The sequence below is a fragment of the Artemia sp. Qi Xiang Cuo genome, chromosome 7 (assembly GCF_049724085.1).
Source record: "Artemia sp. Qi Xiang Cuo chromosome 7, ASM4972408v1, whole genome shotgun sequence".
Lineage (NCBI taxonomy): Eukaryota > Metazoa > Arthropoda > Branchiopoda > Anostraca > Artemiidae > Artemia > Artemia sp. Qi Xiang Cuo.
Window position 1 is genome coordinate 42724925 of NC_142800.1, and position 17455 is coordinate 42742379.

The 17455-nt window shown below is 34.6% G+C and overlaps 2 protein-coding genes across 2 annotated transcripts in view; both read right to left on the minus strand.

Moving 5' to 3' along the window:
* The window catches only part of LOC148950294 (U3 small nucleolar ribonucleoprotein IMP3), a 29329-nt gene extending 23557 nt beyond the window's left edge, over positions 1-5772 (minus strand). The window contains exon 1 of the mRNA XM_089091828.1: positions 5751-5772. Within this exon, the coding sequence (XP_088947954.1) occupies positions 5751-5772 (22 nt within the window). The remainder of the gene's footprint in view (positions 1-5750) is intronic.
* A 7749-nt stretch (positions 5773-13521) lies between these two features.
* LOC148950295 (uncharacterized) overlaps positions 13522-17455 on the minus strand; it is a 50236-nt gene continuing 46302 nt past the window's right edge. Inside the window, exon 7 of the mRNA XM_089091541.1 lies at positions 13522-14442. Coding sequence (XP_088947667.1) covers positions 13661-14442 — 782 coding nt within the window. The 3' untranslated portion in view covers positions 13522-13660. The remainder of the gene's footprint in view (positions 14443-17455) is intronic.

Consider the following 17455-nt stretch of genomic DNA (forward strand, 5'->3'; position numbering starts at 1 on the left):
AACTCTTGCATTTCACGACAGAAATTCAAAATGAACTTTGAAAAATCATGAGAATGTAGCTGTGACAAGGTAAACCACGACAAGACACTACAGAAATATTCCAATTCTTGCATTTCACGAAAGAAATTCAAAATGAACTTTGAAAAATTAAGAGAATGTAACTGTGACAAGGTAAAGCACAACAAAACACTACTGAAATATTCCAACTCTTGCATTTCAATGAAAGAAATTCAAAATGATCTATGAAAATCAACAGAATGTAACTGTGACAAGGTAAACCACAGCCAAACACTACTGAAATATTACAACTCATGCATTTCAATGAAAGAAATTCAAAATGAACTTTGAAAAATTAAGAGAATGTAACTGTGAGAATGTAAAGCACCACAAGTCACTACTGAAATATTCCAACTCTTGCATTTCAACGACAGAAATTCAAAATGAACTTTGAAAAATCATCAGAATGTAGCTGTGACAAGGTAAACCACGACAAGACCCAACTGAACTATTCCAACTCTTGCAGCTTGCGAAAGAAATTCAAAATGAACTTAGAAAAATAAAGAGAATGTAACTGTGACAAGGTAAAGCCCAACAACACACTACTGAAATATTCAAACTCTTGCATTTCATGAAAGAAATTCAAAATGAACTTCGAAAAATCAAGAGAATGTAACTGTGACAAGGTAAAGCACAACAAGTCACTACTGAGATATTCCAACTCTTGCATTTTACGACAGAAATTCAAAATGAACTTCGAAAAAGCAAGAGAATGTAACTGTGACAAGGTAAAGCACAACAAGCCACTACTGAAATATTCCAACTCTTGCATTTAAATGAAAGAAATTCAAAATGAACTATGAAAATCAACAGAATGTAACTGTGACAAGGTGAATCACAACAAAACACTACTGAAATATTCCAAGTCTTGCATTTCACGACAGAAATTCAAAATGAACTTTGAAAAATTAAGAGAATGTAACTGTGACAAGGTAAAGTACAACAAGTCAGTACTGAAATATTCCAACTCTTGCATTTCACGACATAAATTCAAGATGAACTTTGAAAAATCAAGAGAATATAGCTGTGAAAAGGTAAACCACAACAAGGAACTACTGAAATATTCCAATTCTTGCATTTCACGAAAGAAATTCAAAATTAACTTTGAAAAATTGAGAGAATGTAACTGTGACAAAGTAAAGCACAACAAAACACAACTGAAAAATTCCAACTCTTGCATTTCAATGAAAGAAATTCAAAATGAACAATGAAAATCAACAGAATCTAACTGTGACACGGTAAATGACCAATAAAACACTACTGAAATATTCCAACTCTTGCATGTCACGAGAGAAATTTAAATTGAACTTCGAAAAATCAACAGGATGTAACTGTGACAAGGTAAAGCACAACAAGTCACTACTGAAATATTCCAACTCGTGCATTTCAACGAAAGAAATCCAAAATGAACTTTGAAAAATAATGAGAGTGCATCTGTGAGAAGGTAAACTATTACAAGACACGACTGAAATAGTCCCATTCTATAACTTCACTAAAGAAATTCAAAATGAACTTTGAAAAATTAAGAAAATTTAACTTTGACAATTTAAATAACGAAAAAACACTAGTGGATAATTAAAAACCTTTCATTCAAAAGAAAGAAATTCAAACGGAATTATTAAAATCAAAAGAACATAACTGTGTCAAGGTAATGCACAACAAAGCACTACTGAAATATTCCAACTCTTGCATTTTACGACAGAAATTCAAAATGAACTTCGAAAAATCAAGAGAATGTAACTGTGACAAGGTAAAGCACAACAAGTCACTACTGAAATATTCCAACTCTTGCATTTCACGACAGAAATTCAAAATGAACTTCGAAAAATCAAGAGAATGTAACTGTGACAAGGTAAAGCACACCAAGTCACTAATGAAATATTCCAACTCTTGCATTTCACGAAAGAAATTCAAAATGATCTTTGAAAAATCATGAGAATGTAGCTGTGACAAGGTAAACCACGACAAGACACTACTGAAATATTCCAATTCTTGCATTTCACGAAAGAAATTCAAAATGAACTTTGAAAAATTAAGAGAATGTAACTGTGACAAGGTAAAGCACAACAAAACACTACTGAAATATTCCAACTCTTGCATTTCAATGAAAGAAATTCAAAATGAACTATGAAAATCAACAGAATGTAACTGTGACAAGGTAAAGCACAACAAAACACTTCTGAAATATTCCAACTGTTGCATTTTACGACAGAAATTCAAAATGAGCTTCGAAAAATCAAGAGAATGTAACTGTTACAAGGTAAAGTAAAAGAAGTCACTACTGATATATTCTAACTCTAGAATTTCAACGACAGATATCCAAAATGAACTATAAAAAATCATGAGAATGTAGCCATGACAAGGTAAACCACGAAAAGACACTACTGAAATATTCCAATTCTTGCATTTCACGAAAGAAATTAAAAATGAACTTTGAAAATTAAGAGAATGTAACTGGGACAAGGTAAAGCACAACAAATCACTACTTAAAAATTCCAACTCTTTTTTTTCACTACAGAAATTCAAAATGAACTTCAAAAATTAAATATACTGTAACTATGATAGGGTACAGCACAAAGAGTCACTACAGAAATATTCCAACTCTTGTATTTCAAGACAAAAATTCAAAATGAGTTATGAAAAATCATTAGAATGTAGCTGTGACAATGTAAACCACGACAAGACACTACAGAAATATTCCAATTCTTGAATTTCACTAAAGAAATTAAAAATGAACTTTGAAAATAAAGAGAATGTAACTGTGACAAGGTAAAGCACAACAAAACACTAATGAAATATTCCAACTCTTGCATTTAAATGAAAGAAATTCAAAATGAACTATGAAAATCAACAGAATGTAAATGCGACAAGGTAAAGCACAACAAAACACTACTGAAATATTCCAACTCTTGCATTTCAATGAAAGAAATTCAAAATGAACTTCTAAAAATCAAGAGAATGTAACTGTGACAAGGTAAAGCACAACAAGTCACTACTGAAATATTCGAACTCTTGCATTTCACCACAGAAATTCAAAATGAAATTTGAAAAATCATGATAATGTAGCTGTGACAAGGTAAACCACGACAAGACACTACTGAAATATTCCAATTCTTGCATTTCACGAGAGAAATTCAAAATGAACTTAGAAAAATCAAGAAAATGTAACTTTGACAAGGTAAAGCAAAACAAAACACTACTCAAATATTCCAACTCTTGCGTTTTACGACAGAAATTAAAAATGAACATCGAAAAATTAAGAGAATGTAACTGTGACAAGGTAAAGCACAACAAGTCACTACTGAGATATTTCAACTCTTGCATTTTACGACAGAAATTCAAAATGAATTTAGAAAAATCAAGAGAATGTAACTGTGACAAGGTAAAGCACAACAAGCCACTACTGAAATATTCCAACTCTTGCATTTCACGACAGAAATTCAAAATGAACTTGGAAAAATCATCAGCATGTAGCTGTGACAAGGTAAACCACGACAAGACACTACTGAAATATTCCAATTCTTGCATTTCACGAAAGAAATTCAAAATGAACTTTGAAAAATTAAGAGAATGTAACTGTGACAAGGTAAAGCACAACAAAACACTACTGAAATATTCCAACTCTTGCATTTCAATGAAAGAAATTCAAAATGAACTATGAAAACCAACAGAATGTAACTGTGACAAGGTAAAGCACAACAAACACTACTAAAATATTCAAACTCTTGAATTTCACTACATAAATGCAAAATGAACATCTAAAAAACAAGAGAATGTACCTGTGACAAGGTAAAGCACTACAATACACTATATAAATATTTCAACTCTTGAATTTCAACGAAAGAAATACAAAATAAACTTTGAAATATTGAGAGAATGTAAATATGACAAGGTAAAGCACAACAAAACACTACTAAAATAATCCAACTCTTGCATTTCAATGAAAGAAATAAAAAATTAACTATGAAAATCAACAGAATGTAACTGTGACAAGGTAAAGCACAACAAAACACTACTGAAATATTCCAACTCTTGCATTTTAATGAAAGAAATTCAAAATGAACTTTCTGAGTATTTTTAGTTTTCCCTCCAAAATTGACCCCCCCCCCTCCCCTGCCCTCAGAAATGGGGGAACGAAGGGCCTCTGAGCCTTGCCCTTGAGGCAGATCCCATTTATTTTCGATTCTGAGCATTTTTATTTTCCCTCCAAAATTGAACCCCCCCCCTCCCCTACCCTCAGAAATGGGGGAACGAAGGGCCTCTGAGCCTTCCCCTTGAGGCAGATCACGCTTTATTTTCGATTCTGAGCATTTTTAATTTTCCCTCCAAAATTGACCCCTCCCCCTCCCCTGCCCTCAGAAATGGGGAAACGATGGGCCTCTGAGCCTTCCCCTTGAGGCAGATCCCATTTATTTTTGATTCTGAGCATTTTTTTATTTTCCCTCCAAAATTGACCCCCCCCCCTCCCCTGCCCTCAGAAATGGGGGAACGAAGGGCCTCTGAGCCTTGCCCTTGAGGCAGATCACGCTTTATTTTGGATTCTGAGCATTTTGGATTTGCCTTCCAAACGTGACCCCCCCCTCCCCTGCCCTCACACAAGAGGGACCGCAGGGCCGCTGCGCCTTCCCCTTGAGGCAGATAATGCTTTATTTTTGATTCTGAGCATTTTTGATTTTCCCTCCAAAATTGACCCCCCCCCCTCCCCTGCCCTCATAAATGGGGGACCAAATGGCCTCTGAGCCTGTCTCTTGTTGCATAGCCAATTTATTTTTATGTCTGTGTATATTCGGATGTCACTCCGTAAAAATTGACCCCCCCCTCCCCTGCCCTCACCACTGGGGAACAAAAGGACACTGAGCCGTGCCCGTGAGGCAGATCACGCTTTATTTTCGATTCTGATAATTTTTGATTTTCCCTCCAAAATTGACCCCCCCTCCCTGCCCTCAGAAATGGGGGGACGAAGGGCGTCTGAGCCTTCCCCTTGAGGCAGATCCCATTTATCTTCGATTCTGAGTATTTTTGATTTTCCCTCCAAAATTGACCCCCCCTGCCCTCAGAAATGTGAGAACGAAGGGCCTCTGAGCCTTGCCCTTGAGGCAGATCCTATTTATTTTTAATTCTGAACATTTTTTGTTTTCCCTCCAAAATTGACCCTTCACGTTAAAAAATTATCAAATCACTAATTACCCCTTTTTTGCAAAGGTCAATCAATGAATTCCGATTGTAAAAGCGTGTTTAATCATGTTACCTAACCCACAGTACAGCAATTTGATATGCGTAGCCTACTGCCAGGAACCAGTGGAGGGATCCTTGCTCGTTATTGCTAATCACCTTAAACCTTTTATCCATCGTCAAGTACATGCTCCAAAAATATTTTATTCAGAGATTTCACGTTAAAAAATTATCCAATCACTAATTACCCCTTTTTTGCAAATGTCTATCGCTCTGAATCTCTTTGAAAAGGTGCATATGCCCTATAGAAATGTTTACCTATATGTCTCGTAGAAGTATAAGGCCATGTGAGAGGATACTCACTCTCTTTGAAAATAGCATAGGAAGGCCCCAAATGACATAGGAAGGACTGTAAAGGCCCCAAATAGCATAGGAAGGACAGTAAAGGCGCAAAACAGAAGAGGAATGATTTTAAAGTCCCCAAATAGTATAGGAAGGAACGTAAACTCTCATAATAGTACGGGAAGGATCACAAAGCCCCATAGTATCACAAGAAGGAACATAAAGGCCCTTAGAATATACCAGGACAGAACATAAAGCACTATAATATCATAGGAAGGAACATAAAGGCCCAAAAATGGAACCTACTACTCTACTGAAGTGGTAGTCTAGAATACATCTGCTAGATATATCGAGGCAGGAATGCCTTGACATGAGCTATTCCAGCAGGATTCCCTTGAATTAGGCAGTTTTTAAAAGTCGAAGAGGTAAAACCCTTACTAATTTCTAGTAATTTACTAAAATCGACAGTATAGAAATAGAGATAAAAAAAAAAACAGGGCAAAACCAAAGTGTTGCTCCCACAATACAATTATTCGCAAGTATAAAAAACAGGTTTTGAAATAATGCGACTTACTCTCTATCCAGTCCCTTGAAGCCGTGATTCAATTTAAACGCCTATGCTTGTCTTTATCTTAATCCATTATTTGAAAAAAACTACGTTTTCTAAAGAGTTAAAGAGGCTGAGTCACAAGTTCGAACCTTAAAACGTACAGGGATTAGGAGGTACAGTTGGGGGGCTGTCGCCCCCCAAACCCCCGCTTTCGCAGCCTTTAAATATAAAAAAAAAAGTTTTTTTAAACTGAAAGTAAGGAGCGACATTAAAACTTAAAACGAACCGAAATTATTCCGTATATGAAAGGGGCTGTGCCCTCCTCAACGCCTCGCTCTTTACGCTAAAGTTTGACTTTCTCACAACTCTTTTTTTTTAACAATAAAAAGTGATCGGAAGGAGTGATCAGATTGAGCTGAAATTTCGAGGATAAGCTTCCAGGCCCCAGGAAAGCTTATCCTCTAAATTTCAGCCTAATCGGACAACATTAAAGGGGGGCTGAGGTGTGAGGGTTCAAATGTCCGGCCCAGTTTACCCCGTGAAGATAGATTCGGAGGAGGATGAAATTTTGCGCGTTTCTTAGTTTGAGTTTCGGCTACAAAATGCAATCACCGCCGTCTCTCTGCGACCTCTAGGAAATTACTTAACATTGTGGTGGGTCGCCTCTTTAAAGAGGCACAAGTGTGCCTCCTTGATGATATAAACTAGGCAGTGTCAAAATTAGCCGTTTTGTACCGAGGAATCTGAAAAATGTGATCTTTCCACGGGAAAGAAGACACGACTTGGACTCTCTTACTGAGTTAAGCACCCGTAACCTGGAGGAGGACAAAATATACAGCTGATATGGTAGTCGAGGTTATGATCTCAATACCGAACAGCAAGGTTCCCCCAATATTCTCCTGCTTTGGGTTATTTTGCCTTACCCGATTATTATTTTGACGTGCTTGGTACTGAATTTTTTTTACATACCTGAAACGATTGGTTAACAATACAAAGTAATAACTGAAACAAAACACCAAATGCAAAAGCTATAATAAAAATGTAGGAAACCATTAAGAAAGAAGAACAGTTATTCTTTCTTAATAGTTTCCTATATTTTTCATTATAGCTTTTGCACTTAGTGTTTTGTTTCAGTTGTTACTTTTCATCGTTTACCAATAGTTTCAGGCATGCAAAATTTGTTTTTCAGTACCAAGGACATCAAAATAGAAACATTTTTTTGCCTCTTGGCTCTATCTTGAGTCTGTTCGTACCTGACAACCGGGATTTCATACGATTTTTCTGTTGCAGTCAGAGTTACTAAGATTTTTTTGTTCTGTAAGCTCTTTCCCTTGTTGCCACACTGGATCGTAAATTGAAACAAGCGGAAACTTTTCTTGTTTACAAAGAAGCCCAACCAAAGGATTGTAACGCCCAATTTATGTGCAGGTGATCGCTGAGCAATACAACAATCAATAGATTGGTATAACTGTTATGTTCAATAGAGCTGCTGTATAGATATAGGCTAGTGGGGAAATTTAGAAATTAAGTAATACGAGTGATATTGTTTGAACCAGAAGAAAGTAAGGATTCCATTTATATTTGACTAGTCAACTCAAGGGATAGACATAGCCTAACGTTTCTTTCTATAAATATGCTTTTGTCATCTACCTAATAATTTGAAGTGTTTAATCTTAATATCCATATTAATCCACAGCTTAGATTTATGGCAGGATTTGTCTTTTGCTATAGCAATCAGAAAAGTTACAGTTTCTAGAGCTCTATGACGATACATTTTTTGCAATTTTTTCCCACTGATTTTTCATACACATTGCTTATTTTCAAATTTTGGTGCCATCTAGGTGTAAAACTACATAATTACACATGGAGGTCTTTTTCATTAGAAATTGAGTTTCCTAATTTTTTAAGACGTTTGTGGCTGAGAGTTCCCGCTTAGCCAATTTAAACAATCAGATTACATATTTAGTATCCTTGATACTTTAAAGTTTGTCGACGTTTTGATTATGCACTTTTGTTGGTGAAAATATAAAACAAAGTAAAATCATAATTTCTTTTTTATTGACAATGCCACCAATAATGCACAATCATTACTGATCGCCAAAATCGTTAGCTTTTTTTTTTCTTAATCGTTTTCGTCTGTGAAAGTACATCAACGAGTCGGGATTGTACAGATTAACCATTTAAGGTAAAATGGAAATACTCACAACGTTTAGTCGAATGGATATTCCAGGCTGTCCTTAATAAGATTGGGGTGGTGTATGATCAGGGTTGCCAACTTTTCGGTCCATAAATATGTCCCCTGAGTATCCAAAATTATGTCATTTTTAGCCAAAATATGTCCATATTTCCTCTTAAATATGTCCAAAATATGTCCATCTTGAAATCTTAGAACCCAGAGGTTATTTTTCTTTTCAATTGGATATTGACCAAAAGACGCTTTGGAAACATCTTTCAAAGCGGCCAGTCAACATCAAATATATTGAAAACGAAAAAAAAAAACAATTAATAAAAGCACAAAATTTATAAAAACAAGTAAACACTAAAAATAATTTGCGGGAGCTTAAGATTAGTCTTCTAGCGAGAATTCATCTTGAAAATTATGTTCAGCATGAGTGTCAGCCTTATTTTTTCCTTTGCTAGCTATTTGTCAATCGGAGTATTTCTTGCGTATTTCAAAATGTATAATCCAGGATTCCAGCAAAGTTCCGGAACGCCAAATTAGTTGCATGACATGCATTAAACAACTAGTCGTTTGCATTAGAAGGCCATTTCGTAATTTGGTTTTGATGTTACCACGTAGCATAAACTGTCTTTCAGCAGCTGCTGAAGAGTGTGGCAGGTCACATAATGTTAGGATAAAACCGTAAAGATCCTTGTTTTTTTCTTTGTTCTTGGTATCCTTACATTTTCTTAGGGCAGACCAAAGAACTGATGAATTTGCTTATTCAGAACGGAAATTAAAAGTTCTAATGCCCTTTTTCAGTGACCAAAAAGAATGGAGGGCAACTAAGTCCCCTCTCACGCTCACATTTTCCCAAAGTCACCAGATCATAATTTTTAGATAGCCATTTTGTTCAGCATGTTCGAAAAATACAATAACTATGTCTTTGAGGATGACACCCACAGTCTCCGGGGGATGGTCTGTAAGTTTTGAACTATGTCCAATGTTTACATATACTATTGGTTATTGGGAAGTATACAGAAGTTTTCAGGGCAATTTTTTACTGGTGGTTGGGGGGGGGGGGCGGGTTTTACGGGGGAGGATCTTTCCGTGGGAGAAGGGACATTGCTATGATCGAGGTGGCAGATTTCCGAGTATTATTTAAAAAACAATAAGAAATTAAATAAAAATTTTTCAACTGAAAGTAAGGAGCAACACCAAAACTTAAAACAAACAGAAATTAATACGCACATAATTGGGTTTGCCCCTTAGTCATTACCTCGCTCTTTGCGCTATTTTTTTTTTTTTTTTTTTTTAGTTTCAACAGAGCTATTTATTCTAATTAACGACATTTGTGATTAAGGGGCCATTCTTAGAAAACTGGAAGAAAATTTGAACTTGGCGTAAAGAGCGAGGCATTGACTAGGGGTTACATAAATTAATTCGTAAGATACGTCAGATCAAAAGTATGCAAAAGCCATTTAGCCAAAAAAGTAAAATTAATACGCAAATTTCGTTTTAATTATTCATGTACAGTGAGCAAAAATCAAACCTGCATTAATTCAAAAACATTCAGAAATTAAATAAAAAAACAAGTTTTTTTTTTAACTGAAATTAAGGAGCGATATTAAAAATTAAAACGAACAGAGATTATTCCGTATATGAAAAGGGCTGTCCCCTCCTCAAATATATATATATATATATATATATATATATATATATATATATATATATATATATATATATATATATATATATATATATATATATATATATATATATATATAGTTTTAAAGTGATTCCACTATGCTTTCCCTCCTTAATGTGCAAAAATATAGTAAAAATTCATTATTTTCTATCCATTTTGCCATGCATCACTCTTTTTTGAACTGGTATAACCGTAAATCAAATAAATGCTGACGAAAGCAAAAAACGGGGAAACATGTGGGAATAATACAATTCGTCTATCTATACGTCTGCATATTAGAGGCGCTGGGAGGTAAGTATAGCGAAATCGATTTCAATGTTTGATAACTACAATTTTTGCATATTATAAAAATAGGAACTGTCTTATTAACATATCTCCTCTTCAATAGCCCCAATTTTAGGCTTATACTATATATTACTTTATAGTATTATAAACTAAATAAATATATACAGTATTTATGTATACTATATATATTTACTACTATATGTATATATAGGTACTTATGCATTATACAGTACCCACCACTATATACTGTATAACGAAACCAGACATGGAGACCTTTCGGTAGGCTAAATTTTTCGCAGTTCATATTATTGATATACGAATAAAGTAAACATACCACTCGATGCCTTTTTTATGCTCTTTCCGAATAGAAGAATCATTTTTGTCGGATATGAATTTTACCCCCACCTCTATATATACCGACTCAGGGTATATATTTGCACATTAGGGTGGGGGAGGTGGGTGTAAATTTTATTTCTGGTGTAAATGGGAGGTAAGTTTAAACTTTACCCCCCCCCCCGCAATGTGCAAATATATGCCCTGAATTCGTATTGATAGGGATGGGAGTAAAATTCATTTCCGACAAAAATGATTTATTATATTTGGAAAGAACATAAAAAAGGCATCGAGTGGTATGTTTACTTTATTCGTAATTCAATAATATGATTTGCGAAAAATTTACCTATATATATATATATATATACTATATATATATATATATATATATATATATATATATATATATATATATATATATATATATATATATATATATATATATATATATATATATATATATATATATATATACAATTGAGCTATATCACCTAACATTATATTTTTACTTACTTAAATTTCTCTCAGCTCCTTTCTCGTGATGAAAATTTTCAAACTGAAGGAATTCACCCCGGGTTTTTGACAACTTGGGTTTAGTTTTGATTTCAGACCATCAACAATCGAAAGGTTTCATTTTGTTAACTTTTCATTGAGCTTTTTGTGTGACGTTCGGAAGCCGGAAGTAAAAATCAGGGCTAATAACACCATTTATAGGTGAAAGAATTTTGAAGGCATTTTCAGAAAGTTTGCTTCAGGGAAGATCAAGCAACCCCGGAAAATAAATACAGAGCTTAAAAAATAAGTAGATAAAAGTTTAGCACTCATTTGGTGATGAGTGACATTTTTTTATGAAAGTAATTTGTTTTACGTCATAAATTTGGAAAATGTGTCCACTTTATGTCCCAAATGTGTCCATTTTTTGCCCTATTATGTCATTATGTCCAGGCACATAGAAATATGTCCTTTGGACATAAAATATGTCCAGTTGGCAACCCTGTGTATGATGTAAAAAAGTTCTTTCAAGACCTGGCCGTTGGATCAATAAAAAAATCACTATGAATCATTCAGGAGCCTCTCTCCCAATCCCCTTAAATCTCGCTTTTCCCCCTTCCTGTTTGTGGGTGTAAACTTGGTTCTCCAATTTTATAAGAAATACCATATATAATATAACAAATGCATTTTCTATAGTTGGATGTGATCCACATCTGGCTAGGCTCTTGCAAACAAAAAAATTAGTTAATTTGAAACAAAAGAGCTACTTAGGACAAAAACGCTAAGATTTTCGCTAGTTTTTTGTATAATTCTTCACTCTTTGTATATTATTTAGCATAAATTTGACAATGAAAGTCAATGCTTTCTGTATTGGCAATAATTGTCAAAAAACCAATGTTTCTGTTTTTAGGTGTAACCACTCACCGAATTTTGTATTTTCACACTTGGAGCCTTTTAGAAAATACGTAAAGTAATAAATATAACTTTAATCTAGAAATTTCAGAACGAACGAATATGAATTCTGTGCTGGATACCAGGTTAAACTTTCGAAACATCAAAAATCAAAAACAATATAACTATGCATAATAAATGAAGTCTCAAAAAATTACGCATATAAAAGTTTCTACATACCTTTCTATGTAATATCCATTTTTTATTTTCCAAGTATGAATATGTCAAAGCAGTCTCATAATATATGACCTCTAATAGGAAAAAGACAACTGTTAAGACGGTAATAAGTGAAGTATACAATTTTTTTTTTTTTTTATCTGAGACTCTTAATGGACTGCAAAGGCGTTAAAATAACAAGTACGAACATGGACTGTTCATTAATAGAAGGTGTTGCATTCTCTTCTTTTTATGCGCTGAAGTCTAATTTGTCCAGCAAGCAGAGGAATTTCATACAGCGCGTAAGTAACTACCTTCATTTGCTAAGAGTAGAAAGTCCCTATAACAAACATAAACTTGTCTCTTAATAGTCAACCGAAAACAATCTTACTTTATTTAATTGGTAAGGGTCAGTAACACTTAGCCAATCACATTAGGAGGTCAAACAGGTAATTGAAGCCATTATTTTCCCTGAATACTTTTACAACCAGGGTCCAGTTTACTTCCAATCATCACAAGGGAGTACAACCTGACAAAATCTTCGGCCCTCGCAAAATAGTATACGTTACGGCTTGAAATATCTTTTTATACCTGTTGTCCTACAGACTCCTTGTAGCTGACCAATTTCAGCCCTAGTCAAGACGGGTATGCTGGAAAAGGTAAGAAACTTGAGTACTTAGTCTGGAACCGCTAAATTTGCCTTCTCTCTACATCTTCACCCACAGGTGGAAAAATATTCAATTCGTAGGAAAAGATGGTTCAAAGCTTCCTCAGGGAAGGGGGGGAAGTTAAAGAAACAAAGGATTCAGTTGAGGCCACATTTTCTAATTTTTTGGGGTAAGTCCTTCTAATAAATCTTGAGGCGGAGAAAGGGGTTCCCCCTCCTTCCCAGCGCAGACATGCCCTTTCCTCCAATTGATTTCAAAATAGACTTGCATGCAAAAAGGATCAATATCTCTCTCTTAGGAAGGATCTTCTGGACATTGAAAGAGTTGTTGCATAAGGATATATTGATCGAAAAATGTATTTTTTTAAACATCAGATCCCAAAGCTGTATCCAGGGGTTTAGGGGGTTTGACCCCACCCACCGCCAAGATTTTGTCCGACTCGTAAAAACGTAATAAAACTGAATATCAAGATATTTTCAATGCGTTTTTTTTGTAACCCCCCACTCCCGAGAAAATACTTTTGTACCCCCCCCCCCCCAGAAAAAAATCCTGGAAATTTTTCAGGACGTTTACTGACCGCAAAATCCATGGTTAAAGTTTTAACTACATGCACCTTCGACAAGAAACACATTTAAACGGCATTTACTTTATATTCTGTACGGTTAATTACAAAGGAATACATACAAATTTAATGTTGAATGAAATGTTCGTTATAAGATTAACATTTTCATAATTTAGCTGTACAAAAGTAAAGGTTTTCACAAGTGGAAATCAATAAAACAGTACTATTTTGTAGGGGCACTCTCCACCCGTTGATGCATCTCCACATGTCTTGTACAGTCACTCTCAGAAACAAAACCTAAGCCACATATTTCACATTGAAAGCTACTAGACTCAAACATTACTTCCTCTTTAATATGTTGTTTTCCTTCTTCAATTGGTCCCACGTCCTCATCAACTGGGGATTCTTCTTGATAGCCAGACTCCACAAGTTTATTATCATCTCCTTTTTGGACCAAATAAAAACCACTTTCTTCACTTGGAGGTGCATTTTCATCAGTCATTTCGATAAATGTATACCCTTCAGTTCCACTACTTAGAAACTCTAATTGAGACTCAGGAATGACTTCACCGGCTTCGTCAACATAGATAACTCCCGGATTTCCACTCACATTATTCTCAGGAAGAAGTTCTTCCGACGGAACACCCACTGTTTCAGATTCAGGGGCAATCCCACATGTTTCCAGAACATCTTTAAGTTCTAGTGTTGTTTGATCGTGTTTAAATGCCTCCAAAGAGCTATGAACTTCTTCCATTTTAGAGCTATCATTAAAAAGTTCTGCCATTCTATCTTCTACGTCGCTGAAGGCACCCTCCTCCTTGCACTTTTCACTCAAGTCTATATCTGGCTCTTCCGGAGCCTCGAACAGTTTAACGACCGGCAATTCATCAATTGGCTCTTTATCACTATTAATTTCATTTTCCAACAAAATACTAGGCATAGGTTTCAAAGCGTGCTGTACTTTAGCCTTATATGTTGTACGGTATCGACTCCTCGAATTTTCTCCTAAAAAATAATCAAGAATGAGTAATTTTGTACCGGAAAACACACTTCGTAGCTATTGTATATTCTTAATTATCATTAAATGGACTTGATCTTGGACAAATTGACCACTTTCCATTAAGCATGTAGTTTTAAACCCCTTTCTCGTGTAGTGATTCAATACTTATCATAAAATTGATTTTGAATAGTTGATTTCAGTATAATGTAACTTATGGAAAGCAGGTGGGAGGAGGTGTCACCTTACAGTTTTACTAAATTTGAAAGGCGGAAGCCAACAATAAAATGTTTGATTATTTTGAACTCCCGCTAAATCCACTTCTAACACATTCACCAAGGTCAATGGTTTTTTTTTTTTTTTTTTTTTTTTTTTTTTTTAGCTCGGTTTATTGGCGATGGTATGAGGAAGTCCTTCTTCCCTAAAAGAAAATTTCAACCTTAATTAAGCATGCTTGTACCGAGGTACATTTTTCTTATCTTGGAGAACTGAAAGAAAACATTTTTTTATGTTTCTAGACTTTTTTTTATACTCCTTTTATTTTTGCATACTTTAATAAAATCTTACAGATAAACCATAGGCTACGACACTGTTTCAATCATACGGAGCATAAAACAATATAAGACAGCAAAGAAAACTACAGTTTTAAAGTGATGCTAAAAAACGCAAATTTTTCACATTATTACTAGCTAATTTCCTTCGTTGTTCCATTCAGGTCCGTTGACATTAAAAACTAAATCGCACTGACTTATTTCTTGGTGCTATAGAAACTAGAAACTGTATTTATAGAGGATATAAATTATCAAAATCTATCCAATTTGCGCTTCTATTTGCACCCACAGAGGCGCGCGCAAGCATGCAAATGGAGTTTAGTTCTAAAGATCCTTATAGAGGAAACAAATCTCAATTTTACAACGAATCTTTGGTCAGGTGAATTTTGTTTAGGTTGAATTTCCTTCAGCTGAAGTTTACCTGAGTAAAACCCCTCCCCCTCTTTCCTTCGTTGCTTAGTCTGAACAAATTTCACCAATATTGAATTTGCATAAACAGGATTAACCTTGGGTTTTTTATCACATGGGTTAAGAATTACATCCAGTATTAAATTGTATTAGGATTGAATTTCACAATCTCGGTTTTTGAATATCTTTTTTTTTGCTTATATAACATTCCAAACCTACACACAGGCGAGGGAAATCCTCCAAAATTAACCCAAGGGACGCATTAAAAAACCACTTAAGCAGATCTGTGTAGTGTAAAAATCTACTATCAACAAGAAAAATCGCTTAATCAAGAATGTTATGAAAATAATGGTTAATTTTTATTGTGAAGCTGTAAAATAGCTTGTTGATCTAAGCTATTAGATTTAGCAAAGAAAATAATAGCATAAATCCGATTAAGCTAACCAATGCTTTAAAAATCTCCCTGAGTGACCAAGATAAAATGCAATAAAAAAAAAAAAAAAAAAAATCAAGAATACAAGGCGTAAGGAGGACGTTGTTTTGATGGGAAAAACTGACATAAAGCCCTACAAAACTTATCTGAAAGATAAATGTTAATGCGTCTATTACAAAGGAAACAAATTGCTAGAGCTTAAAAAAAAGAAGAAGATTGGTGACAAAGCTAACCTGGCCAATCAGAGATAACTTGCAACGGCACACAGTAAAACAAGGCAATTGCAATATTGTAATTGCAATAACACTAAACAGAAAAGAATGCATTTTTTCACTGACATAGGCTCAAACCGGTCGAAGCCAATGGTGGATCGGTCTTAATACCCATCTTCTACCCCACAATCCCAATTCGACTTTGTGGCCCAATGGAGTACACTAAATTTTATATACTATCTTTATAAGTGAGTAATAATTGTGTATATATTTATTTATGTATGTATGTATATTCTCGAAAACAGCTCCATATTTTTTCGGGAAAATCGCTTTTCTTGCATATTCTCGCATAACAAACGATCTAGATAGGTCAGAAGTCTGAGAAAATTCGTTAAGAGACTTTATTTATATAATATAATGTCTGCTGCAAGGCTCAAAAAACGAAAATCTGCAGTTGCAGTTACTATAGATGGTGATCTTCGGGACTAACACCTGAACTATTAAACGTGATAAGATGTGAAATTCGACAACCTGAACCATCAATTGTGACAACACCAATACGGACAGCTAAAGCAAAGGCCATTGCTAAATTGTCTGAAGCAATCAAAATCCAAATACGTGTCAAAAATGAAAATGAAGAGTAAAGACATAGGCGGTTAGAATATGTGCAAAAACGACAATTAGGGTGTGTTAAGAAAGAAAATGAGGAGCAAAGACACACGTAGTTAGAAGACATACGACACCGAACAAGTGAGCGAGTCAAAAATGAAAATGAAGAGCAGCGAGTCAATGAAAATCCACCTGTACAGCGAAAATCAAAACATGTCAAAATTGAAAATGATAGCGATGATGATCGAGTTTAGGGATTTGACAGGGACAGTCATCAATGCCTGCCATGCCTTTGAAAAAAAAAACAAAAAAAAAAACAAAGGTTCGGCGATATGTATTTCATTTTGACGAAAGATAAGCCTAGGTGTAACGAACCAAACAAATTGAAAATGATAGCGATGATGAATGGATTTTGGATTTTGACATGAATAAAGTAATCAAGACCTACCATAACTTTGAAAAACAAAATATGGACTGGATAAATCGTTGGAAGAAAAAGAAGTTTTTGTCCCACCACCTGAACAATTAAAAGAAACAAAGGCTTTGCAATATGTCTTTCGTAATTACAAAAGAAAAGCCAGGGTAAAAGAAGACGTATTTGTCCCACCATTTGAACAATTAAAAGAAACAAAAGTTCGGTGATATGTCTTTCATAATAACAAAAGACAAGCCGAGGCAAAAGTTACAGGTAAAAAAAAAAAAAAAAAAAAAAAATACAATGGCACCTCTTCTAATTTTAGGCCCATTTGGACGTCATGACATCAAGAAAATGCTCAAATTGTCTGCGTTTAGAAGACAAGCAACAGTG